The sequence below is a fragment of the Sapajus apella genome, unplaced genomic scaffold (assembly GCF_009761245.1).
Source record: "Sapajus apella isolate SASKATOON/1434 unplaced genomic scaffold, GSC_monkey_1.0 scaffold24, whole genome shotgun sequence".
Lineage (NCBI taxonomy): Eukaryota > Metazoa > Chordata > Mammalia > Primates > Cebidae > Sapajus > Sapajus apella.
The window spans coordinates 2,460,453-2,487,241 of record NW_022436964.1 but is presented as its reverse complement, the minus strand read 5'-3'; the positions used below and the strand labels follow the sequence as shown (position 1 = coordinate 2,487,241).

At 38.3% G+C, this 26,789-nt stretch overlaps 1 protein-coding gene across 1 annotated transcript in view; it reads right to left on the bottom strand.

The window, feature by feature from the left end:
* RASEF (RAS and EF-hand domain containing) overlaps nucleotides 1–26,789 on the bottom strand; it is a 75,250-nt gene that overhangs the window by 7,739 nt on the left and 40,722 nt on the right. Inside the window, exons 5-16 of the mRNA XM_032290847.1 lie at nucleotides 25,962–26,039; nucleotides 23,488–23,603; nucleotides 20,281–20,349; nucleotides 18,568–18,652; nucleotides 17,402–17,490; nucleotides 13,614–13,848; nucleotides 13,153–13,290; nucleotides 12,889–13,036; nucleotides 11,062–11,143; nucleotides 9,719–9,833; nucleotides 5,648–5,767; nucleotides 3,078–3,154 (exon numbers count right to left, since the gene is read on the bottom strand). Coding sequence (XP_032146738.1) covers nucleotides 3,078–3,154; nucleotides 5,648–5,767; nucleotides 9,719–9,833; nucleotides 11,062–11,143; nucleotides 12,889–13,036; nucleotides 13,153–13,290; nucleotides 13,614–13,848; nucleotides 17,402–17,490; nucleotides 18,568–18,652; nucleotides 20,281–20,349; nucleotides 23,488–23,603; nucleotides 25,962–26,039 — 1,352 coding nt within the window. The remainder of the gene's footprint in view (nucleotides 1–3,077; nucleotides 3,155–5,647; nucleotides 5,768–9,718; nucleotides 9,834–11,061; nucleotides 11,144–12,888; nucleotides 13,037–13,152; nucleotides 13,291–13,613; nucleotides 13,849–17,401; nucleotides 17,491–18,567; nucleotides 18,653–20,280; nucleotides 20,350–23,487; nucleotides 23,604–25,961; nucleotides 26,040–26,789) is intronic.

Sequence of the window (26,789 nt, the reverse complement as noted above, 5' to 3'; positions counted from 1 at the left end):
AAACCTTTATGATAAATGATTCACAAGAAGCTTATCTGATTTCTTGTCTAAAGCTCTTAAAAAAAAAAAAAAAACAACTATAACCCGTCCATTATGGAGCTGAAATAACCTAGTCATGAAAATGCCTTTGCACACCAGTTGTTTTAAGTAAACACACACAAGCTGGGGTCTAAGCTTCACTGAAGCAGGGCCAATGCCTGGCTGACCCAACATGCCACATAGGAGCAGATAGGAAGAAAGGCACAGGAAACTTATAGCCTCTCCCATCTTTATGACATAATAAACAGAATCGATTCTTCACTCTGGGTGTGACCTGGGCACTTTGGAGCCATTTAACTTTAATATGACCCCATAAGACAAATAGAGCATTAAACAGTGATTAAGATATTCAGTGGAGTACAGGCTGTCACATACAGAGTCACAGACTGTTAGAATTAGAAAGGACCTTTGGGATCATTTCCTTCAGCCCCTGTCCTCATTTTATAGATCAGAGTTGCCAAAAGAAAGACAGGGACTTGTTCAAGACCTCACAGCTATTTGGAAGTATATTTAAGAATGGACTTGAGCCTCCTGACACCACAATCCTCCAATATGCTGGGCAGCAGCCAGTATCCACATGCAAGGCTTGACCTGCTGCGTCTGTTACTGCTGCGTGGGAGCAGCAATAATGTGCTCTGCTGACCAAGGCTAAGGCATCCCAGTGATGCTCTGAAGACCTGCAGATCCTTCCCTGCCGCCATCTGCTCAGCCACTGTATCACTTCCATCCAGCAGGTCTCAGCAACATAATAATGAAACACCAGCACAACCATTTGAAACATAAAAACCTGACAATTCAACAGTTATTTGATCTTTAGTAAACTCAACTTCTGCATTTTACTGAACTCTCCCCTCTTTACTGAATGTAGCTTGCTTGGCCAAAATAGCTGGTGATTCCTGTGCACCCACAAGTGCATGGAATCTGTTAGTCAACCCGACAGATAAAAGTTTTACTCTGACTCTTTTTTCACGAATGTGATAATGTGATTATCAGCTCATGATTCTCCTACTATTCACAGGCAAAAAGAAACAAACAAAAAAACCCCACGTAATTTAGTTGAATGTACACATGTCCAAATATTGTTTTATTTTCTTTTAAAAGGTGAAATGGTTTGGAGGTTTGTCCCCTCCAAATCTCATGTGAAAATATGACCTTCAGTGTTAGAGGTGGGGCCTCATGGGAGGTACTGAATCAAGCAGGTGGATGTCTCAGAAATGGCTTAGTTCCATCCCCTTGGTGATGAGTGAGTTCTTGCTCTGAGTTCATAGGAGATCTGGTTATTTAAAAGATTGTAGTCCCTTCCCTTTCCTTGCTCCCCCTCTTATCGTGTGACATGCTGGCTCCCCTTCACCTTCCACCATGAATAAACGCTCCCTGAGGCTTCACCAAGAACCAAGCAGATGCCAGCACTAAGTTTCCTGTAAAGCCTGCAGAACCACGAGCCAATTAAACCTTTTTCTTTATAAATTGCACAGTCTCAGGTATTCCTTTATAGAGATGCACAAAACAGCCTAATGCAAAAGGAAAAAATGTTCTAGGTCACATTCAAGGTTAGCACTGTTTTTAATTAAATAAAAATGACTTCCAGTGATGTAACGGGAGACGGCTATCTCTGCTGGACTGATGTCAAAGAGGAAAATCTTCAAAGACTCTGAGTGTGAATACAGGACATCTGCCAAACCTGCCGCAAACTAATGCCAAGCAGGCCCCCCAAGTCCATTTCCTGATTCTCTTAAGTGAGGGCAATAGTCTATTCCATAGTCCTAGTCCAAGAATTCTATTAATAGAACTCTATTTTATTAAGTACTATAAATGCCAAGTTATTAATAAATGTGTGTGTGTGTGTGTGTGTGTGTGTGTGTGTGTGTGTGTGTATCTCTGTCTCTCTCTTTTTTTTTTTTTAGATAGAGACAAGATCTCACTATCTTGCCCAGGCTAGTTTCAAACTACTGAGCTCAAGTGATCCTCCTGCCTCGCCTCTCATAAAAATGAGTTTAAGGTAACCACTCAGGAATTAAATGTCCATCAAGAGTCTGTTTCCTCTTGGCCAGCAGCTAACACATCCTCCTTCCTGCTAACTTTCCCTTACTGGATCCAGCAGCCTCCATGTTGCTGAAAACAATGGGATCTGCTGGGATTACAGGTGTGAGCCACTGTACCCGGCCCTAGGTTATTAATTGAAAAACAGCATTAAAGATATTGCAAAGTATTTTAACTATCAGTGTTCACTAGCAGAAGAAGGCAATTATCATACTAAAATTAAGATTCTTATAAAATTTTACAAATAAGCAAAAAAAGAATGACATGCCTAAAGTTATATTTTAACTCTGTCTGCAATTAAAGATGATTGCTCTGAATTTTGTAATGCACATTTTGATTTTTTTTCCTTTTTTTGATATTTAATCCCTCTAGGCCAGTAAAGAATAATTTTTCATTTATAGCAGAAAACTAAGCAGAAGGGAAAACTCGAATGTATAATGCTATTTCCTAAGAATTACTTCAAGGATTAAAACACATATCTTTATATCCAAGTTCTTTAGTGATGCTATTTTCATTCTATTGTACATCCAAAATGTTATTCATTATTAACACTATTGCCTTAGCTTAATAATTATCTAGGTAATAATTCTGATGAAGTGTTTCCAACTGGCATGACATACAATTTGCTTTGTTTTTTTTTCCCCTTTTGCCCGGGAAAATATCATAATAGATAGTTGTATTCATAATAGTCTCTTGTGTTTAAAATCTGGTTCCTGGAAATGATTCATACACATCGACTATTAGCTTTGTGGTGACATTTTTTAGAAATGTCAACACCACCTCAGATGCACCTCTTTTCTTTGGCAGTAAAGATATTTTGCCAGTGTTCACAGCAGCACTGCCAGTTTTTATAATAGCCATATATTTATTTCTCTCACCATGACTGAAAGTTAAGAGAGTGTTTTCCCACATATATTCGATCTGTACATTATGGACAAGAAATGTGACATATGCAACGAGTGAAAATTCAGTCCTCCATCCATTTTCCCAAACTTTACCGAGCAAGGTGCAGAACGGCTTCCACTATGTTAGAACCATCTTTGGCACTTGTTTCACAGAATAATGCCCCATACGTCTGTAGAAAAGAAATATACACAATTAAAAGAAGTCCTTCATTGAGGTTCCTGGAAGTTTAGCTTTTAAAATGAGTAAAATAAAAATATGTTCCTACTGAGCATGCTAAGAGTAACTAATGGCTAAGAAAGTGAATTCAGAGTTCCAGTAATTACAAAGAAAGTGGTTTAAGTATAGTTACTCCAAGAACAGTTCCAAGTTGGAGGATTTTTACTTTACATTTAAAAAATAGATAAGTTCATGTTTTAAGGTTTTTATTTCCAACAGTCAAATGCATGCTACCAAATGTTCTTTATCAAATATTCTGAGACAGATAAAGATGAGTTTAAGGTAACCACTCAGGAGTTAAATGTCCATCAAGCATCTGTTTCCTCTTGGCCAGCAGCTAACACATCCTCCTTCCCGCTAACTTTTCCTTTCTGGATCTAGCAGCCTCCATGTTGCTAAAACCAATAGACATGTTCTAGTCCTCCATTATTCAACCTCCCAGCCATGGTGTATAAGGTACCATGTCACATTCTTGCTTCAAATTTTCAATGCCTCCCATTCCTCCTCAGCGAATGTGTAAATTCTTTTCATGGCCAGTGAGGCCCAGCTTCATGTGGCCCCGGCAAGCTCCGAGCTTCACCTCCCACTTCACTCATCACTCTTCACTCACAGAGCTACAGTTACCCCTGTCTTCCTCTAGTTCTTCAATGTCCACAAAGCCTTCCCATTTCAAGACCTTTGTACCTGCTCTTTCCATAACCTAGGTTCCCCCCACTCTCCACCAGTCTGACATCTGCCTACTTCAGGGATTTTTAAGTAATCCTTCCTTCAAGTTAAGATTCAGTAGTTCTTAACCCTGAAAAGTTTGTATTAGGACTTCCCATCGTAAACCTTCATAGCACTCTGTGTTCTCCCTGCATTGCAGTTACCACAATTATAATTGCTCAACTTATTTTTGTGTGCCTCTGTCTGACCAGCTGGACACTTTCTCTTAATAAGTAGAACTAAGTGTTGTGGGCCTGGGTGTGGGTTAAACAGTCCTGTGTAGGATAAGGGAAGGGGGGAGCACTTGCTCTAGAACAGGGAGAATGAGAAGAGCCAGGAAATGGGGAAAGATGGCACAATGGGACCTTTACCCATGAGCCCACAAATCCATAGAAAATCTGTAAACACCGCAAAGCAAATGCATTTCTGATAGAAACAGTCAGTGCTGGTGCTGACTTCTATATCCAGGATGTTATGGGGTGAAACAGAGACTGCGTCTGAGGATGCAGGAGCGTGGAGGTCACGAGACACATAAGGAAGCAAACTTTGGGAACTCTGCAAAATCAGGGAGAGGGAATCCAGCTGGCAAGCAGCCAAGAATAACTAGATCTCAAAGTGGCTGTGTGGAACCCTGTCTAGCATGTGGATTTCATGAGTTTAACATCTGTCTCCCCCAGATGGTAAACAACACAAGGGCAAGGAATACTCCCTCAGATAGTAAACAATACAAGGGCAATGAAACAATGTTTGCTTCATTCTCTGCTCTTGGTTCAGCACATAATAAAGTGTTTGTTGCGTGCTGGACACCAATAAATATGGGTTGAATGAATCTCTTCTGCATTTCATTGCCTAGTTTTGATATTTATCACATTTTGGTTTGCAGTTCTAAATTTTAAAACAAGAAAGATTATTCCAGCTTAAAATATTAAAACTGAAACTTCTTTTTGAAGTTCACATACTTATGCTTCAGAGTAGTCCCTTCCTGGTGCTGACGACAGACAACACTATCAACATCAAATCAGACGGCTGCAATATGAATTTATTTGACCCACGGTGCATCTGACTACTTGTATGGGTAAGACAGGTCAGAAGAGAACCAGGTAGTATTCTGACACAATGACAGATGACACTGACGGGAGAACAAACACTGCCCATGACAACAATCTGAATAGGAATGAGTTTATTCCTGTATGCAAATGCATATCCCAAAATGCATACGCATTTGTATACAGGAATGATTTTTTATATCAACTAAGCACAAATCTTAGAGAAGAAAAGAAGTCTTCCAATTCCCTTCCACACAGGTGAGACACTGTACCATCTTCTGCCCTTGGCATTGTAATCCTCTGAAACCAAAGCCGTCTTTTCAAACTAGGACACCATTTTCTTCCTTTACTTGGATTCCAGGACTAGAGGGGAGCCTAGGAAGTAGGTAAGAAGGAGGAGGAAGATTATGGGATTATTTAGGTTCCCTTTTATCAATGATACTCAATGGGAGAAAATGATTATAAGCTTGTTTTACTTTTGTGAGGGACTTAATCCTTGGCATAATTACTTACACTCATAAAAAAAGGTAGAAGTCATGGCAGTTCTGCCTGTGTTAAGAAGGACAGATGCTTCAAACAGGGGAGGTTTATCAAAGAACCTCTTAAGCAAAGGTAGACAAAAGTGAAAGGCCACTGACTTCAAAGCCACTAAACCCCTATGTTCTCTTCCAATTCCGTGGCATCCTCACTCTTACCATGGCCAGTTTCTCTCCAAAGTGCCCTGGGACACATTTTTGTCCCTCTCCAGCAGCAGTGTCACGGAGGTCAGCCTTATTTCCTACCAACATGATGGGAACAGTCTCATGGGCAGCATCCTACCAGGAGGGAAAAAAAAACACATCAAATACTGGACAAATTATGATGACCACATCAACAACGGCAACAGCAATTACCATTTTCCCTTTGCCCCTTTTGTGCCAAATCCTCTATAGAAGATACCTTTAAACCTCAAAGTATCTCTAAAAACAGCCATACATTTTCTCATTTACAGAGGAGAAACTGAAATTCATAGAGGTCAAATAAGAAGGTATAAGGGTCAGGGCCTGGGTCCAAACTAACTCCATAACCCTTGCCTCTATATAATGCTCCAACCTTAGGTTAATAAAAAGGCTAAAAGGCAATGGAATTAATCAGTTTTGTGGCAAAGGAAACACATATCTGTTAATTTCTTATCTGTAGCACACAGAGCACTACAAGCCAATATAAACTCAAAAGGCATGACCACAGAATTGTATTTGGCTGTAGTGCCCACAGAATTTTCTACAATTGTTACTTCAAACAATAGTGATCACAAGTCAAGTTCATTATTACAGTTATAAAACACACAGTAATTTTTCAGCTATAATGAAACAAAATGGGCGTTTAGAAGTTCCACACTCACTGCTCTCTGGTTTACAACAAAAGGAAAATATAAAAGTCCTGAGGTCAACCTTTTCTGAGAAAGAGTCAAGTACCAATCTTTCAAAGTAATAGATTCTAAGATAAGGCTCCCAAGTCAGCCTATGCAATTGTCACAATGTCCCACAGTCACAGTGATGCTCATGGAATATGAGATGTCAGTGGCAGAGCCAAGTCTGAGACCCACCCCTCCACCAGCTTGACCCACTGGCTGTGTGAGATCAGGCAGGTCTCTGCAGGTTTCTGCTCCAGTCTCCCTATCTGTAAAATGAAGGATTTAATGAGGGCATATCCTATCTCAGCAGGCTATGATGAGAATACAGGAAGATAACCTGGCTGGCGCAGAAACACAGGTTTCTGGTTCCTAAATAAGAGAAGTAGCCCTGATGAAAACACGGAAATTACTCTTTGCAGTGACTAAAGATACCTGTGTACTCATTGGGTTTGGGGCTATTCCTGATACAGGATCACAAAACGTGCCTCAACATGAAATTGTAAGTAATTTCCTTTCTCTTCAGACAATTTTCCTTAGACTGAAGGCTCCAGAGTATAATAAAATCAAAGGAAAGAAGGGAATGAATGATCCTCTCCAAAATCATGTTTCACTCATTAAGGTGCTCATCAATTAGGTTCTTTGTTGATCTCTGGACGCAAGGGGCATCATCTGAAAGTTATTAGTTAAACATTCATTTCAGTAAGCCCAAGAATCCAGGCATCTAAATGACTTCTCAAAGCCACAGAGGTAGAGGACACCCTCTTCAAGTCTCGGCTTAAATATCTCCCTCACTGTGAGGCTACCCTAATGAAAACTGCAGCCCACTTACTCACCATCAGGCCTTTTAACCTGCTTTCTTTTTGTTTCTATAACATCGTCACTTTCCAGCATATTATTTCATTTTGTCTCCCCCATTAGAACATAGGATCCATAGGGAAAGGGCTCTGTTTTCTTAACAGATATATCCCGAGAACCTAGATTACTACACAAGAATAGGGTAGGTACTCAAAGAATATTTTTGAATGTGTTAAAATTGGGAAGAGATCTTAATATCTCAAGTATCTCCATTCAGCCTTTTACCCAAAAATTCGATCAATAAAATATTCATGACAGGTACATAAATGGCTATAATTTTCCTTTATCCATAATTCTATTACAAGATTTTTAAACACAGCAGTTTTCCATCAAAGTGTACCAATTATTAATTCAGAGGGTCGGTTCACCGCTGACAGTCTACTGCTTCTCAATCCTCTGGCCTATTCCAGTGATCGCACCATTCATTTCCACCCATATTTACAGTGGCTATATAAACCGTCCCTGTAGAATTTTCTCAAATTACAAACAGTAAGCCATGGAGAACCTTCACTGTGCCCATTCTTTTCCCAAGATGAAAGTCAAATGCCATTAGTAGTATCTAATTTTTCATCCATAACAAATTTAAGAATTCGCCTCTTCTATGGTTTTCTTCCTTTTCAGATCCTATGAAAAGGTGATACCAATGGTGGAAATGGTGGAAAAGAAGACAGTGTGTGAAGGTGCTTTGCAAATTATGGCAGTGGGCCACTTTACATAAGGGTTATTTCACTGTGGCTGACCTTGCCTTTTGTGCCTCCTTCTCTTGAGCATAACCCAAAGATTTTAAATAAAGACTAAGTCCAAAATGTCAACAATAGCCAGTTTCGCTGTGGATTTTAAACACTAGTATGGATGAGTTAGTATTATCTGTTATTTTTTGGGCTTGTTGCTGTATCTTAGGGATCTCCATTTGTTCACTTCAGTAGCCACCACTCCTCTATGCACTAATTATACCTTGGGATTCTTTTTTTTTTTTTTTTTTTTTTTTGATATGGGGTCTCACTCTGTCACTCAGGCTAGAATGAAGTGGTACAACCATGGCTCACTGCAGCCTCGACCTCCTAGAACTCAGGTGATCCTCCCACCTCAATTTCCCAAGTAGCTGGAACTAGAGGTCCATACTAACAAGCCTGGGTAATATTTGTATTTTCTGTAGAGATAGGGGTCTCACTATGTTGCCCAGGCTGGTCTCAAACTCCTCGGCTCAAGCCATCCGCCTGCCTTGACTACCCAAAGTGCTGTAATTACAGGCCTTGGGATCCCTTCTTGACATCAGAGGCTTCTTCATGTAATCTGCCCACTCTGGTACTTTACCAAAACAGAAACCACTGTTGAATCAGGACGTTTGGCTTGAGCCCCTATTCTACTCCTAACCACTAAAGAACTCTAAGCCAGTGCTACCTATGCTTCCTATGGCTCAAGATTCTCATATAAAGTTAGGATAATATGTTTCTTATTTCATTTTTCAGATGCTAGAGAGATGACTATAACACAGGGAAATTTTGTGAAGTAAAAATGTTACATAAATGTAAATACACTTTCATTGTGTTTACAATCATTTTAAGTCATAAGTTAATAGAACAGAGTGTATATTTATTTATCACTGTCAAAGTCTTACTGTCAATTGGAATCAGTCATTTCTCACATTAATACTTTAGTTAGAAAGAGAACATTAATGCCAGAAGCTAACTTGAGATCAGACAGCAACCAGTCCTCTGTTTAGCCACTACTGCAATTTAATGCCTGCCTAAATTACAGATAATATGCTTACTCGAAAAGTTGTATTAGCCCCTACTTTATTTTTCAAGAGCACATGCTGAACCATAGCTTGAACTGTAGTGTTATGTTAATAACTGTTGACAGTACGCTAAATGTGGTCAAAATCATTTCCTATTTTTAAAAATTATTTACCATGAAATCAGAGGACAGGAAAGTTTCTCAGGTGAAAGACATCATCTTATTTAACCAAAGAAAGCACAGAAGCTATGCCCATGTTTAAAATACCAATTGGTATTTCAGTAGTACCCTGAGACATCTAAAGATCCCAAATCCCTACCAGAATGAAGTTGAGAAGACAGCTCCCATAGAATCTGAACCTTGACACACGCTCACATCCAGGTGGTGTTTCACCTGTACTTCCCATGCCCATGGATGCCCCTACAGGTCCCAACCACACTACACACCCAACCACATCATCTCCTTGTTTGTAAGAGCTGATACTCAGGCTACCTGGATTTTCACTTGCTTACAATGGGATTCTGATTTTATCTATAAGAAAACCTACAAATTTTATTCCCCAAAGCTCCCTTCATTAGTGTCCTTGGCTTTGGGGAAATGTGCCCAAATCCTGAGGAAGAGATGAATGCTGCCAGTTCTGCCCGTAGCATCCAATTCTTCCTGGTGGCTTGGATCAATGGTTTCTAATCAAGTTCACACTCTGACAAAGAAGAACAACATGTTCCACGATGGCCTAAAACGTCCTTGTGTAATTTTCGGTTTCTCCATTGTGATTTCTTACCTCAACCATATCTACCCATTCTCGTACATTAAGAAAGCTTTTCTCACATGTAACATCATACAGCAGCAAAACACCATCTGCCTTTCTGAAGTAAGACTTGGCAATACTTCTGAATCTGAGAAAGAGAAAACCACACAGTCAGTTTGTGTTGCCTTATTCTTTTTCTCTTTTATGCTCTTTTCTCATCTTCTAAAATCAACCCCAGTTGAGAAGACTCTAATTGCAATATATGACTGTGAAACAGCCATTTCAAAGGCCTCAAATGACCCAATGAGAGATAACGGGATAAGAATCTGGGTGACCAACTTAGAACATCCAATCCTTTTCTCTACCAAACAACCCAAGAATGTCTACAAACTCCAGAGCATAACCAGGGCAAGGTTGAGAGCACAGTTTCCAAAAATTTCAACCTCAGCAACAAGCTACCAGAGCCCCCATGTGGGACACAGGAGGCTGGAAGGAGGTACAAACTAGAGAATACTTATATTTGGTGGTGGTGTTTAGGGAGTGTTGTGGGTGGGTGGAAGAGCTACCAATGTGGAATGCTGTAACATACCAGGACTTCACATACATGGGGGTCAGGGGATTCACTTTGGGAAGAGCACACCTCAATGCACATGCCCTAACTCTAAACCCAGTGCAATATTTTATAAGTATTTTAAATATAGTCACGTCAACCATAAATATTTTTTAAATGTCGAAATTCCCAGTCTGCTAGAGAATGTGAGGGCCATTGGGGCAGGCATTTGTGCCTGTCTGTTCACCCCTGAATCTTAGCATGCTGAATAATGCCTGGTACAGAGCCAGGCACCCCATACTTATGGGTTGAACAATTGAATAGATTTTGTTCCCAAAGAGTTAGACAAGATTAAAACCTGTGCTTAATGCTCTGCTTATCGGTAATGAACACAAGGTAGGTGCCATCACCAGCTGCAAGTTTGCTATGTGGTTTGTGCCTCTGCCCTTAAATCCAGGGGAGCGGACTGGTTCTCTTCTCCATCTTTTATTATTCTACTGCCAGGGAGCGCCTGGGGCTGTCACTGCACTGAAAAGTGCTGCCTCTCTTGTTAGAAAAGGGCGCTCTCTGTCTCAACTGAACATAGGCTCAAAAGAAGCTTAAAGATCTTCTTCTCACAGCAGTCATAGGTAAATGAAGAAGAAGATGTGGGAAAAGATAAGCATTTTAAAGTTATAATGCTCTTTATAAATATGCATATAATTATGCATATAATTATAAAGTATGTTATCATTATACAATTTTGAGTATGAAGAACATCAACAGGCCTGCAAGGCTTGTTAATGCAAACCCAGGCAGAGACCGCAGCACTCTGGAAGGCACTTGCCTCTCCTGGCCAGCTGTATCCCAGAGCTGTAGAACTGTTCGTTCTCCATCCACAATGAGGGTTTTCATTTGGAAATCAACTCCTGAAAAGGAACATGAGAGTGGAGGGCATGATGTAAATAATCCCATTGGTTTTTTACTTTCAAGCATTCTTTAGATGAGGCAAAAGCCAATAAGCCACAGCTCAGCCAGGGAGGGAGGAATGAACATGACCTTTAAGGAGAGTGACCTTCAAATAGGAATGACAAGTCAGACCACACATGTGTGTGCGGAGGCCCCATCTGCAGTTGGCTGACTTGAGGAATGATTTAATTTATGAGCCAAGGGAAAAATCTATGTTCTATTTTCCCTGATGACTGGATAAACTCAGTCGTGTGTGTGTGTGTGTGTGTGTGTGTGTGAGAGAATGTGCACGTGTACATGTACATGTGTGTATGTGTGGGCATGTATGAATGTGCAGGTGTATATGTGTGTATGTATATGTGTAGGTGCATATCTGTTTTGTGTCTATGCATGTAAGTATGTGTATATATAGGTATATGTGTATAAATTTATGTATATCTAAACATGTATAAAACATGTATACATATGCAGGTATACATACACACAGTAGTGCATACACACATTTACGCACATATATATGCATTATGGTCTCTGGCAACTGAACCAAATACTGTATGTAGTCTTTTTATTAGTCAAATTGAAATTAACTTTCAGCTTTGTTATCTTGAAGAGTGTATCAAAACCATAAACTTGCAAACACACCCATTGTGAAAAGAACAATCAATCTGTTCTAATGTTTCAGGTTATCAAAATAAGAACTCTTTAGACAAAGAAGTAAAATAAATGATAATTTACATATCTTCAACTCCTTTTACTGATTATTATGCAAATTGGGGCAATCAGGATACTACATGTTCTATTGTTCTGCTGGGAAGGTGGGGAACAGAACGGAGCATATCTGGCAATGATTTTGACCATAATGACAAAGTGGCAATCCATATGGTTACTTTGTCAACATCAAATGATACCTTAGCAGAAGGGTTTTCCTGGCCACCCTGTGTAAAACTGTACCTCTCCCTAAACCTCTTTTTTGTGCCTTTTTCCTCCACTGGGATGTAAGTGCAGTATCCTTTGCACCTACAACAACATCTTGTTTTTAATGGGACTTGGGAAACATACTCTGAATAAATCAATCTGATACGTCAGGCTCCAAATTTAATTCATCTAACTGGCTAAACAGATTTTATTTTTATTTTTATTTTTTTTGTGGCAGGGTCTTACTCTGTCACCCAGGCTAAAGTGCAGTGCTGTGATCTCAGCTCACTGTAACCTCCATCTCCCAGGTTCAAGCGACTCTCCAGCCTCAGCCTCCAAGCAGCTGGGACAACAAGTGCCCACCATCATGGCCAACTAATTTTTGTACTTTTGGTAGAGATGGGGTTTTGTCATGTTGGCCAGGTTGGTCTTGAATTCCTGACCTCAAGTGATCCACCAGCCTCGACCTCCCAAAGTGCTGGGATTGCAGGCATGAGCCACCGCACCTGGCAAGATATCTCTGTCCTTTTAGCCTTCCTTTCCTAAAAGTAGGCCTTAGGCAAAACAAGAAGGACCTTTCCATGGACTAGGACACACGGACACATGGACACACGGACGGACACACACACACACACACACACACACACACACACACACCCCTATATATGTATATATATACAGAGAAAGAGAAAACTGTTTATCTGAGTATCTGTGTATGTAATCCCCAAAGAAGAGAAAATCAAGCTAAGGAAGGTCATTTTCCCATTATCAACCGAAATAGAAGCCATACCCAGGGTGGCGCTTGTATTTCCCCGAAATTCATTCTTGCAAAGTCTCATGAGGAAACTAGACTTCCCAACTGCAGCGTCCCCAGCAAGCACAATCTTGTAAGCCTTCTGTGAGCTAAAAGATTTAGTGTTGTCATCTACCAGGTCTGTCTGGGGGGGAAAGCCACAGTGAATGATAAAGGTATTGCCAGTTTTCATCCTAATAAGTAACACTGCACAGGAAAAAAGCAGTGCTAATGAATGGGAGTGTCTCAGAAACCACCTACCTGTGGGGAGAGTGCTGAGATGGGCTTTCTTGATGAACTAACAATGCTGCCTTCACTAACAGATCCTTGGGGCTTCCAGTCTAAGACGGAAGCCACACCTTCCGAACCATAGGTCTCTTCATCCCTTATGTCAGGAACCTATTTTTTTTTAAATGTCAGCAGTTAAATTAAAAAATGTAAGCAGTTAAAAAAACAAAGTCTAAAATGTATACATTATGGATTAAAGAGAAGAAAAATATGCAGCTGAATCAACAGTCAATGCTATTAATATTAGGGAATAGAGTGGCACTGAATGGCAGTCTATGAGAATTTCTCCCTAACTTTGTGGAGAAAAAAGCATTTTACTAACTATGCTTCATATTTAGGGCCTTGAAAACAGATTCCCATAACAGATAGAAGGCAAATATGACAGATTTCAATCACGTGGAAGACCTAGGAGAACAGTGGTTTCTGGGGCTTACATCTGTGTCTGAAGCATCACCTCCAAAGCTCTCCTGCACCCCGCGTGACCTTTGAAATCCCCTCTGGTGCTTGTATTCCACTTCCGAGTCATACTCATTGGGATCTCTCAAAGTAGACAAGCCACTGTCGAAGCAGCTTTCAGGTAGGCTGTCAACTTCACAGTTCGTCCTCTGCATAGGATCACAGAGGGCCAGGGAGTCACAGTCCTCATCCACATAGGAAAAGTGGGATGACCTGGTAACAAAGGGGAGGACCAATTTACCTGAGGGCTGGAAATGCTCAAGAACGTACAGGCCATAGACCACATGCTATTAGATGGAATCAAGTAGACCGACATTCTCACTTTTGCTAAGAGCCACAGTGTATTTCATGATTAGGCATTAGGGGAAATGAAATGCTCAAAAAGCATCAGTTCATTCTATGCAGTGATCAATTACGATAAAGACCCTCACATCAAACACTTAATAAACAAAGCCATTAAAAAATCACGTTCCTTATTTCCTGATACAAAAAGAATTAGAGTACCTAAGACGTAAACACAATCTCAAGTTGTATTCATAAAAATGTATTCAGAACATATGAACCTTTTTACTCTAATGTGATCAGACTGTATTCTGAACATTGTGTCCATTTCTGGATACCATCTCTACTTAAAAGGGCTGCTGAGAGCCCAAACGGAAAAGGCAACCACAATTTCAGACTCAAGACTCCCAGATCTGAAAAATAAGATTCAGTGTACTCAAGTCTTAATGTTTCTTTTTTCAAATACTTGAAGAGCTGATACATGAAGAAGACCATATCCTCTCAGGTTGCACAAGACAAAATAAGATAAGCTTTGCTGGGTGTCATATTTCTAATTAACATGGCAAAAAATCATAGGCAATTAGAAACAGCTGATAAAAAATGTAAGCAATTAGAAACATGACTGGAATGTATGGTTTGACACATGAATTTTCTGCCACTAAAATGTTGACACACCATCTGGAAACACCCCTTTGGGAGATGTTTCATAGGGAGGGAGGTGCCTCAGATAAAGGCTAGAACTTATGAGGTCTATAGATCTTACCATTAATGAAACTCTGAAGATTTTATAAATAAGGAATAAATTCACATCAAAAGAGAATCAAAAGAAACTGTATACATTCCTGTTTACTTTTGCTCTTCCATTTGATTTCCATAAGAATCTAAGTTTACCAATGATGGTTATGACTTATTTAGCACCCACTATACCCTGGGCACCTCCTACCCATTTGCTTACATGAATCACTGGAAAGGGAGAATGGGCACAATACATAGGTCTTCAGATATGAGAAGTAAGAGGTGGATATGCTTAGACGACAGAAGGTGAGCTTAATATAATTAAGTATGACCCATGTACTTCTGAGAAGTCAAAGTATTTTTATGCCATTAGCACATTTTAAATTTAACTACAAAGAAGATTTAACTAACTTTCTCTCTCTCAATATACTGATTAATTATAAAGTCTTACTCTGAGCCAATAATTTTATATCATATCTCAATCTATGTTGCTAGCTAGGTGTGCACTCGTGTGTGTGTGAATATATTTTTGTATTATTTATAAAACTCTCCTTCTGAAACCGATTTCAGGTCCAACTGTAAAGTACATAAGAAAACCATTCTAATTATAATATACTACAAACTACTTCAGCTCCATATTTTCAGTACTGGTTATGGTTTATTTTAAGCCTACTTGTATTTTGATAAGGAGCAAATAAAACACAAAGTCCTGAACTGAGAATTCACCTGAATAAACATCTACACTCTAAATTGAAAATATAGGCCCACTCAGCATTACATAATATACCCATGCTAACAAACCTGCACATATACCCCCTGAATCTAAAATGAAAGTTGAAATTATTTTTTAAGTAAAAATAATAAAAATACAGGTACAGATCAAACTTTCTCAAACTCAACTGAACTGCATATCCTTTTCAAAGTCAACCATCTTGCCAATCCTCAATATTTTCATTATAATTAACTATGTAAAAGTACAAAACAAATTAAATTTTTGTTAAGAGGTCTTGTAAAAAACAAGGCCAAAACAAATTTTTTAGTTAAAATCCAATAAAGCTATAAAAACAATAAAATTAGATGTACAACATGCTTTTATTACATTTTTATATTAGCATCAAAAGGAAAATAAAATGTCAATTTCTTATATCAAATTAATCACCACACACCTCTAGAAAGGTCATGATGTAGAACTATGGTGGTCTCTCATTACAGCTCAAGGAGGTAGGCACATGAGTACCACATTCCTGTCACTCAAACATGCTGGGGACATGATGACTTTGTTCCCTAGAATCTTTTGTTGAGGAGCTCTTAGTCCAGTTCTTCTGGGCCTTTCATCTAATCTTTTCAAAACGAATCATGGTGAAATTTCTAAAATATTTTTCAGTTGTATACTTTCCCCCCATTTGCTTAGAATCAATTTTAAATATTAGTCAAAAATGACATCACACATACACATTTTAAAAAATCTATTATTTCTCAATAACAGAATAGTCAGCTATTTATAAGTCAAGCCATTAAAATTTTTTTATTGACCAAATCGGTTAACAGAAGAAACAGCTTATACCTGAATAGAATTTTCTTAGACATGATCACCAATAAGCCTTAGTAACAGGTCTTCCTAAAGGGCAACCTGACCATTTTCTAACACCAGGATGCTAGGTACATTATTCTTTTTACCAAAGTACCCAAATGAAAAGGGGATGAACATGAATCTAAAAGTCACAAACAAATAGAGAATTGGGGCAGGCGCGGTGGCTCACGCCTGTAATCCTAGCACTTTGGAAGGCCAGACGGGCAGACCATGAGGTCAGGAGATTGAGACCATCCTGGCTAACATGGTGAAACCCCATCTCTACTAAAATTACAAAAAATTATCCAGGAGTGGTGGCACATGTCTGTAGTCCCAGCTACTCAGGAGCCTGAGGCAGCAGAATTGCTTGAACCTGGGAGGCGGAGGTTGTAGTGAGCCGAGATTGTGCCACTGCACTCCAGCCTGGGCAACACAGAGAGACTCCGTCTCAAAAAAAAAAAAAAAAAAAAAAAAAAAGAGAATTGGAAACATTTTGTTTATGCTTTCACTTCCAATTTCAATTTTTTGACATATTACAAAATTAACTTTTAACTAGCAACACTGGACGTATGTGTATAAACATACACATACATTCATGTAATCTCTAAGTGATTATTAGGTCTCACGTAATAAAAGGCCTCATATTTCAGTTCATTTGATTAAATGCAGGGCTAAATTCTGACTTTTGGCAAGCCTCTGTGACTCCTTCAAAACAGTAGCTTATGAGGCTCTACCAGCCATATTTATATTTGCTTTGAAAGTTTCCTTTTTCTGCAACATAGCTCACATAATATTATGCTGAGCTATTAAATATTTACGGATCATGCCAACAGTTTCAACATTATACACCAGAAATACTGCAGCATCAAATACCATAATTCTACTGGTTTCCCTGAAATATATCTTATTGAGTTACTTCTAAGAAATAAGACATGATTAGAGATGAGGTAATGGTGAGCATATATAAAACCAACCCATAACATCTTCAGGAAATAACTTGCCCTCTCTGATACACATTTAATTTTTACATGATTCATGTTTCAGAACTTTTAACATCATAGAAAATATAAATCAGTGACCAAAATATATTCTATTATTTTAATCCACCTCCAAGGAAATTTACTTTTCTTTTAACTGTGATCCTGAACTCAAACAAAAAGTGAGGATGTGTTAACATACCTGTCATAGCCTAGAGGTTGAGGGGAATGACCAATGGATTTGGGACTGCTTCTAGAAATTGTATTCCCTGGTGAGATATTATTTATACGCTGTAATATAGAAATAATTATTTGTAAGTCCATATAATTTTCATGTAAACATTTTATATACACATAGGCACACACAAACCTACTTTTTAAAACTATAGCACATGATTCAAACTTCTAATGTAACTAAAAGTTTGCTATACTACCTGAGCAAGCATGAGCATAAAAATCAAGGGAAACATTGCAACAAAGATGACTGCCATAGTATGTTCTCTTCCTCATTCAATCTTAAGTCCAAACCCTATTGCACATTCCATAAAGGAGTACTGTGGTTCCCCATATTGCCAGGACCCTGCAACACCAACTTCCTTGAATGTGTCTCTTTTTGAACCATAATTTGGCTTAGTGACTGACTCCTCCATATCCCAATATGACCCTGGAATCTTATACATGAAGCTAACTTCCAAAAGTGGGATAAAAGGCCTTATGACAAATGCAGTCTGGGAGAAGACCTTAAATTCCAAATAAGCTAAGCTAATTTCTGTAGGAGGGTTTGAAATCCAAGTCTCCCATTCTGAGCATCTTACTGGCATAAAGAATACTCACAAGTCTAAACTCACCCCTCAGACAGAAGCACCTTTTCCCCAATCTCAAATGGGCAATATTTTATTTTTACCTACATCGGATTCTCCTAACTATGTGTGTCCATCTTAACTTCTAAGTACATGAAAAACTCTTTCAGGCTGAAGATCTCATCTTCCACACCTATCTCTAGATTCCTAGAACATCTATAAAAAGAGTTGGTTAACATATAGACATTTTTTCCCAAATCAATAGGTTTTTTATTGCATCATTTAAATATCACACGTAGGTCTTAGGAGTCATCCGACATCTTGTTTCCGTAGCTGGACAATGCTTAGATCTTATTCATCAGCCAACAATCTAGACACTTATTTCTTCAGAGGGGTAGCATATTTTTTTAATTTGGAAAAATGCCTCATTTTATTTTATGGAAAGCTTTTCTCATTATTATATGGACTTACATGAAGTTCTCCTTTAAGAAATTAAATAATTTTCAACACCACCAAAATACTCCACCACTCTAAAGAATGAAATAAGTGATAAAACTATGTGGCATACCAAAGATCTGTTGAACTTGCTATAACTGTTTTCAAGGGCACTTCTAAGGCCATCATTACTGTCATGTAGCTTCCGGTTAGCTGTTCTGCAGAGTAAAGAAACAAGCAGAAAGAGAGACAAGGAAAGTACCAGTGAGGGGTCAGTGTCACCACTTTCTTTACTGGCTGTAACATTTAGAATGTGGAATAACTTATCATCTTCTTCAACTTTGCACCACTTCTCTTCAAACCTCATAAACTGAGAGAATTCATTACTCAAAGCGCAAGAATTTAATCGATTACTCATCTCTCTTTAAAGGTCTCAGGGCCGTGTAGGAGTGAATTGCTATGCTGTGGAACTCACTCTTCCTTCAGGTAGCCCCGCTGATTGAACAGATTCCATGCAGGTCTTCGAAAGCTCCCTAAATACCTGAACCTACGAAGCCAGTTCTTGCATCTCAGAGGTCAGGGACAAATGCCGTGTGTTTTATCAGGCTTCATGCTCCTGGCAGCTCCTACATTCTATGCATGGCCTGGCACCATTCCACCAGGCACCATCATGAAGCAGGTAGACATTTGGATAATGATCTCTGTCAGATCTGGGTTCAAATCCCAACTCTTATTTCCATATGACTTAACAGAGTCATTTAAGTTGTCAGAACTCCAGTGCCTTCTTGTACACACAGCTAGGATTCCACAGCTCCTACCCCACAGAGCGGCTAAGCTTCCCTAGCTTAAGGCTGATCCACCCTTTGCATCTTAGCTCAATCCTTACTTCCTCCAGAACACTTCCTTGACCTTCTTTGATAGACCAAAGCTCCCCTTAGGGGACATGTACCTGTCTTTTGATGCACCTCTCACATTTGGCCTTATATATTTATTTCTATAATTACTGATCCATTTCTGTCTTCTTCCCCTAGACTAGCCCCATATGGGGAAAGAGATTTTTCACCCACTCCCCACTCTATCCTTGGCTCCTGGCCTACCTGACCTGACAGAGGTGCTAACAAATCTGCTGAATGAATGAATAAAAGAACTTAAAGGATCAGTGAAATAAATGAACTCTACAACTGCCACAGGTAAGACTTAATAAGCATTCAAAAATGGTGGGGGGAAAAAAAAAAAAAGGTCAAACCTGACCTGACTTCATTTGGAGGAACTCAAACCAGAAGACAATATTGCATTGGTGGAAAAGAAAAAAAGGGGAAAGAGACGGGGTAGGTTTTGTGGGGAAGAGCCTCAGAGGATGGAACAGCTGCAACCTAGTTGTAAAGCTGACAGAATGTGTATAATTCTGCCTGGGGAGAAGAAGAAAACCTAAGAAAAATATACTTCTAAGTAAACACAACAAACTGAGAAAGAATGATTGTGGAGACAGAGCCCTGTGGCCCCACTAAGAGGAGAAGCCTGAAAAACTCACGGTATAGAGCCCAGAAAAAGCGAAGCGCTCAGGGCCGTTCCTCTTTATGGAGGCACAATAAAGATACACTGGACATAGCCTCTAACTTCCAAAGACATTTAGCGATTTATACTCTATTCCCCACATCTGGATTATTTAGGATTATGAGCATCAGAAAGCTAAGCAGCGATGCCGAGCGCACACCCTGAGAAGAAACACACTGACCTGCAAACCTCATTTTCAGAACATGGTAACTCATGTCATATGTGTTATGTCTTTTATTAACAAAAAATAAGTGAAATGTAAATGTAATGAGCATTTGATATGAGAACTTACTGGAGTATTTCAATTTGCCTCTCAAGACTATTTCGATCTTCTGTGTATTCTCGGATTATTTCCAGATCCCTGTAAAATTACATTTTATGTTTGAGTGAGAATTAGGTGTTAAGTCCTGCCTCACCTATACCTACCCTCCCAGTCTCTTTTCCACCTTTTTCAAAGGCAAGTGTCCTTGACTGTGGTTTTCGACATTTCCGGTGCTCCTCCTCTGGGCCTCTGTGGCCTCAGCAGCCTCCTCTCCTGCGACTCCACAAACACACTCACATTCTGTGCTTTCTCCTGTGAGGCTCTGCCCCGCCTCTGACATCACAAGCCTAGAGCTTCTCCTCCTCAGCCCATCACGGCATCCACCAGCTCTTCCATCCCCACCCTCACTGACCCAGCTTGTTCTCCATGGGGACTGAAACTCCCAAGTCCCCTCTCTCCTGGGGGCATCTCAGAAACTGTGCCTTTAATCCTCTGAAACTTCCCTGCTCATTCAAAGCTTTATTATAATTCTGACTCCATCCATTTTTTCCTTTTCTGTGATTCCTTCCCCTTTCCATGTCTCACCCTATTCCTGCTCTCCCTCCTCTCCTTACCCTAAACCACAGAGATCCCAAAAGAACCAGGCTTGCTACTAGGCACTCATCCTGTGGCAATCCCTCTGTTGCTTCATGATGGAAGCTCTGGCTTCTTCCCCAAACTGCACTCAGGGCACTGGCCCTTGCCTCCAGCCCCTATCCCTCTAAGCACACAAACCTCATCACTAGCTTCCCAAAACACCGAGGCTGTCAAGTTTTGTCCACAATAACCTGTCCATTTGCTCCCTAGATGATAAAAGTAAACATTTCCTAATTGTCTACAGGAACTGAAGCTCCTTAACCCAAAATTTGGGGCCCCTCTATTATAACCTTAAACTAGCTTTTAAATTTTAAATTTTTTTTAACTTTTGCTTTTCTATTTTAAATATTGGGTATATACCCAAAGGATTATAAAACATTCTACTATAAAGACACATGCACATGTATGTTTATTGCAGCACTGTTTACAATAGCAAAAACTTGGAACCAACCCCAACGCCCAAAGATAGACTGGATAAGGAAAATGTGGCACATATACAGCATGGAATACTATGCAGCCATAAAGAATGATGAATTCATGTCCTTTGCTGGGACATGGATGAAGCTAGAAACCATCATTCTCAGCAAACTGACATAAGAACAGAAAACCAAATACTGCATGTTCTCACTCATAAGTGGGTGTTGAACAATGAGAACACATGGACACAGGGAGGGGAACATCACACACTGGGGCCTGTTGGGGGTGGGGGGAATAGGGGAGAGATAGCAGAGGGTGGGGGGATTAGGGAGGGATAACATTAGGAGAAATACCTAACATAGATGATGGGGGTATGGATGCAGCAAATCACCAAGGCACATGTATACCTATGTAACAATCCTGCATGTTCTGCACATGTACCCTAGAACTTAAAGTATAATTTAAAAAAAAAGAAAGAAAAAAAATGTCTCTTTTTGCCTTGTGGTCTCACCTTTCCCTAAGCCCTATCCTCCCCTATGTTCTGGCCCCTGCTTTGGTTACTTCCTCACTTGGAACATCTCTGAGACTCTCTTTTACCATCTGTAAAATGGACATAATGAAAGTCCCTGTCTCATTGGGTGTTATGTGGACTGGATCAGTTAATGCTTGTGAAGGACCAGGACGGTGCCTGGCAGGCAGCAGTGACACCTGCTCTGAGTTGCTGATGTCACCATCCTGGCTGCCTCTTCCCCCTTTCCCAGCACAGAGCTATCTTTCCACCTAGGCTCCCCTCCAGCAGCACCTCTTTAATACAGTTCTTCACCTTTTCTGAACTAAAACAAAACCTCTTCTGTGATCACACAGCAATTAACTCAAACCATGACTATGTTCTTGGTACTACTTCTGATGGTTTTTAGCTCCTCTGTCATTAAACACTATAATCTTTTTGCTTTTTATCCCCAACTAAATTCACATAATATATATATATATAAAATATACATATTATTTAATATACATTATATAAAAATATGTAACATAAATATATATATTTTATATATTTATATATGATATATAAATTATTATATGTATTATTTGGGTTATAATATATATAATAATATGATATATATTATTTTATATTTATATTAAAATATATATAATAATATATATTAGAATATATATAATATATATATTTCTACTTGGGGAGAAGACAGAGTGGGTATATTTCTACTTGGGAGAAAAAAATCATATTATAATATATAACATATAATATGTAATAATATGTAATATATATTATTAATATAATATGTACTATAAATATAGTATATATTATATTATTATAATACATTATAGATATTTATTATATCATATTATATATTAATATATAAAATATACTATATAATATATAGCATAATATATAATATATATAATATATACATATATAAATACATATAATATATAATATCTATATACATATATACACACACACACACTCTCCACTCATAACTCTTTATCTACTTCAGAGATTATATGTAGTAAACAATAAGTATTTCACTGTTTTCTCTTATAAGACCTTAATTATAATTAAAGTTTACAAACAAACCCAAAAAAAGATATTTTTCCCAAGTGTGCATGTCCTGGGGGATATACACATATACACATATCTATGCATTTTATATTTACCAGCCATATAAAAAATATCCATGTCTATGTTCCTTATATATGAGTGTATGTGTGTGTATTAGGTCTTATGGTATTAGTCTGTGAGTGTATGTGTGTGTATTAGGTCTTATGGTATTAACACAATACTGCAAAACTAACACCCACAAAAATAGACTTGTCTACTTTTCCCTTTCTTATGTTTTATGGCCAGGATTCCTGATTTCAAAGCACTTCAATAAGTACTGACCCTTGGCACTGTAGGCATGTTCTTTTAGCTCCCAGTTAATTCAAACATTTATTAAGCCTTGCACTAGCCTAAGCAGACAATAATTAATTATTCTGTTTGCTCTAAAAAATTAAAAACATAAAAAACACTAAGAAATCTGATATTGAAAATAAAATCATTAGAAAGTAAGAAAGATATTAGGAAAGTTACTAACTCTTTATTATTCCATAGCTGAGTTTCTTTTGCCTGATCATCTCAATATTCTACTCAAACTAACAAATAAAAGGTCAAGTTCATACCTTTCAGTATTCAGACTCTGATCAGCATAATCACTTTTCAAAGCATCTAATTCACTCTGAAGAAAGGCTATGTTTGTCTGTGCTTCTAAAAGGTCTTTCTTAACTTTCTGATTTTCCTGGATAAAAGGAAAAATGGAGGTCATTAGATTCAGATTTTCCTCCGCCTGGCAGAAATGAAGTGAAGTGTCATGTCACCCCCCATACCATTCCCATCCTTCCACAACTCTTCAAATCTCAGTGTTCAAAGAACTATTTGTCAATTCAAGGTAATCTGAAATTATTATAACTTAATAAAGTATCAGAAATCTAAATCCTCAAAGTTGTTCTTCATTTTTTACGCTTGATATCTGATGCCAAACTATTAACAGTGGAGTTTATCATGATGTATTTCAACACAGTATTGGCAAATTAACTGACAACAAACATTTGAATTTCTGCTTTATTTAATGAGAGCTATAAAGTTATTGATAAATATTCTGTGGAATCAATAGTACCTATTACCAGATACACTGGCTACTTTTTACAAATAAATTCTATCGCTTAATATTTTAAGTTTTGCACTTAAAAATAAAACAGTGCAATTTGAAAATCTCTATATTTTCTTAAAATAATATTGGAAACATCCCTTCAAGATGATGGACGGAGTACATGAATTTGTCTTTTTTCCCTCTCAAAACCTCATTAAAATGAAATGCGAAAGGAAATGAACCAATTACAATTACAAGAATGGAAAAGGGACCCAGAGCATTCAAGTGACTTAAACACACTTCTGGAAAATGGAAACTAATCAAAATGTTCTCCCAAAAAGAAGAGTGTGGGGAAATGGAAGTCTAGAGGAAGTGTGTTCAAGGTTTTGACACAGAACCCAGAAGAAGACAAGTGGCCAGGCTGAACCCCAGAAAGACAGAACCAGATATGGGGTTGGAAAGAGAGATTAAAACTGTATAAGGTGGCACCCCTCCCACCAAGCCCATCCCATCTTTCCCTAGCAAACAATAGTAGAGAGCCAGAGTGGATTCCAAAGACAAAACAGAGGTTATCCTTTTAAACCGGGTGGCTCCTTTAAGGAAAGCTAAGGCTTCTCTCTGAATATCCCTGTCCCATTCATAATGGTCCCAACTGGCGTCCCCTGCCAGCTTCACACACAGAGCTCCTATGAAGACATTCTCTAGGGAGAGAGGCCTTGAGGTGAGCAAATCTGTTCACACAGTCCCACAGGACTCCTACGCCAGCTACAAGTGACCGAGCTAGTCCTTCACTTTAAAACATGAACAGATCACCAACAACTGCCAGGTATTTGAAAAAAAAAAAAAAATGGTACCTAGAAAGAATTAAATTAATAAGTCCCGGAAAATTCTATTTATTTACACAACTTAATAAATTGTGAGGGGGAATGCAGACATTCTCAAACATTCAAAAACAGAAAATTTCTCCCTCAAAGGATTTTTCTGAAAAAGTTTCTTAGGATGTGCTATGGCAAAGTGAGGATGAAACCCTCTTCCCAACAAAAAAAAACTGTAATATGCAAAATGCTGCAATTCAGTGAAAGGCCCAGTGAAAAATTGCAGAACATATGGGTAGCAAGTTTAAAAAACGATCAGTTTAATAAGAACTGAAATTTTATAGACTCCCAAATTAATATCTTCAAGGAGAAAAGCTAAATAAATTTCATGCATTGGAAAGAATAAAGGAGCCTTAAGGTATCAGTGATATCATGAAAATGTTAGAGTTTCTTTTTGCAACAAGAAACCAAAAACTGAACCAGAAAATCCAAGAAAAGCAAATAACTCTATAGGAATATCATTATCCAAATAAAAAGCCAACTAAGATGTGGACAATTTGGAACTACAAATTCATTTGACCATGAAGCTGGGAACCTTCTTTTAAGTGAAAGAGAGATAATGAAAGGAGAGAAAGAAATGCAAGCCTCACTCACTTCTTAGCTCTGCAGTGAAAACATAGAATCATACTAAAGAAAATGCTCTTTATTTGCTTTCAAATTTGGGAGTTAATCTAAAATCAAAATAAATAAAACTTAGCAAAGATAACAGAAAGAGATGTAAAGCTTATCAATTTTGTTAGTACTAAAATAAAGATGGTCTGGCATAATATGGAAAAGGGACAGAAAAGAAAAAACTTGGAGGAAGGGGCAAGGCATTAATATCCTCATCACAAAGCCAGGGATACAGACCAGAGCTGATGCTTGAAGAATACAGGGTTAACTATGTTATATAAAATTTAAGCACTATGCCTTTACTACTTTGTATGAAAAATAAGTAAAAAGCTTTCACAGTAAGTGGCATATTATCGAGGAGAAAAGCCAGCATAAATAGTATCTTTGATCAAAGGTATTTTAAGAAATTTTTCTAAATATAGTATTAATTTCTCTTTAAGCTGCTCTTCCACTAAAATAAGACCATGACTATGTAGTCTAACAGGAACTGCATTTCTGTTAGTAAAAAGGTAATTCTTACCATTGATAAATCATAAATTTGTTTTTTCAATGCAGCCACATCTTCCTTTTGACTTAGGTGTTTTGACTGTTCTTCGAGCTGAAAGAGCAAATAAAAGTTGTGTGCTTACAAACTCACTCTGAATTGCTTTGGTTAAGTTTAGGACTATCCTTGAATATACATATGAGAATTCTAGAAGCCATCAATTTTCAACATTTTGAGACTTTATAAATCATTAAACTACATAAACTCCATAAGGATTTGAAATTTTGTTCTAAATAATTTAAACATTTGAAAAAGGAGTTTTATTATGAAATGAACTTTCTTGGAAACAACTGAAAAGCCCTTTCTGGAAAGCATTCAACTATTAAGCAATCAAATTCTTGCTTTTTTTAGTTATGCTACATTGGAATCTGAATCTTTCTATTCTCCTTTGTATTATCTGCATTTAACACTTTCCATTCTGCATATAATTATTTAGAAATGTCTTAGCTCCCCGCCTTAAAGATTTTTTTAAGAGCAGAGTTAGTGTCAGCTGCATCTATGTTTTCTTCATGGTGAGTTCAATAAATGCTTATTAAATAACTAAAATCAATAAAATCTGAGTGGTGGGATCTCATTATGTTGCCCAGGCTGGTCTTGACCGCCTGAGCACAAGCAATCCTCCTGCCTCAGTCTTCCAAAGTACTGGGATTACAGGTATGTGCCACCATGCACAGCAAGGTTACTTCTTTTTTAGTTATCCATTTTCATTTTAGCTAGGACATTCTCATTAGTTATGGGAAAAAAAAAAAACACATGCAAGAAGTGTGTCTCGTACAGTGCTGGGGCCAGCCTGTACTGGCAGGT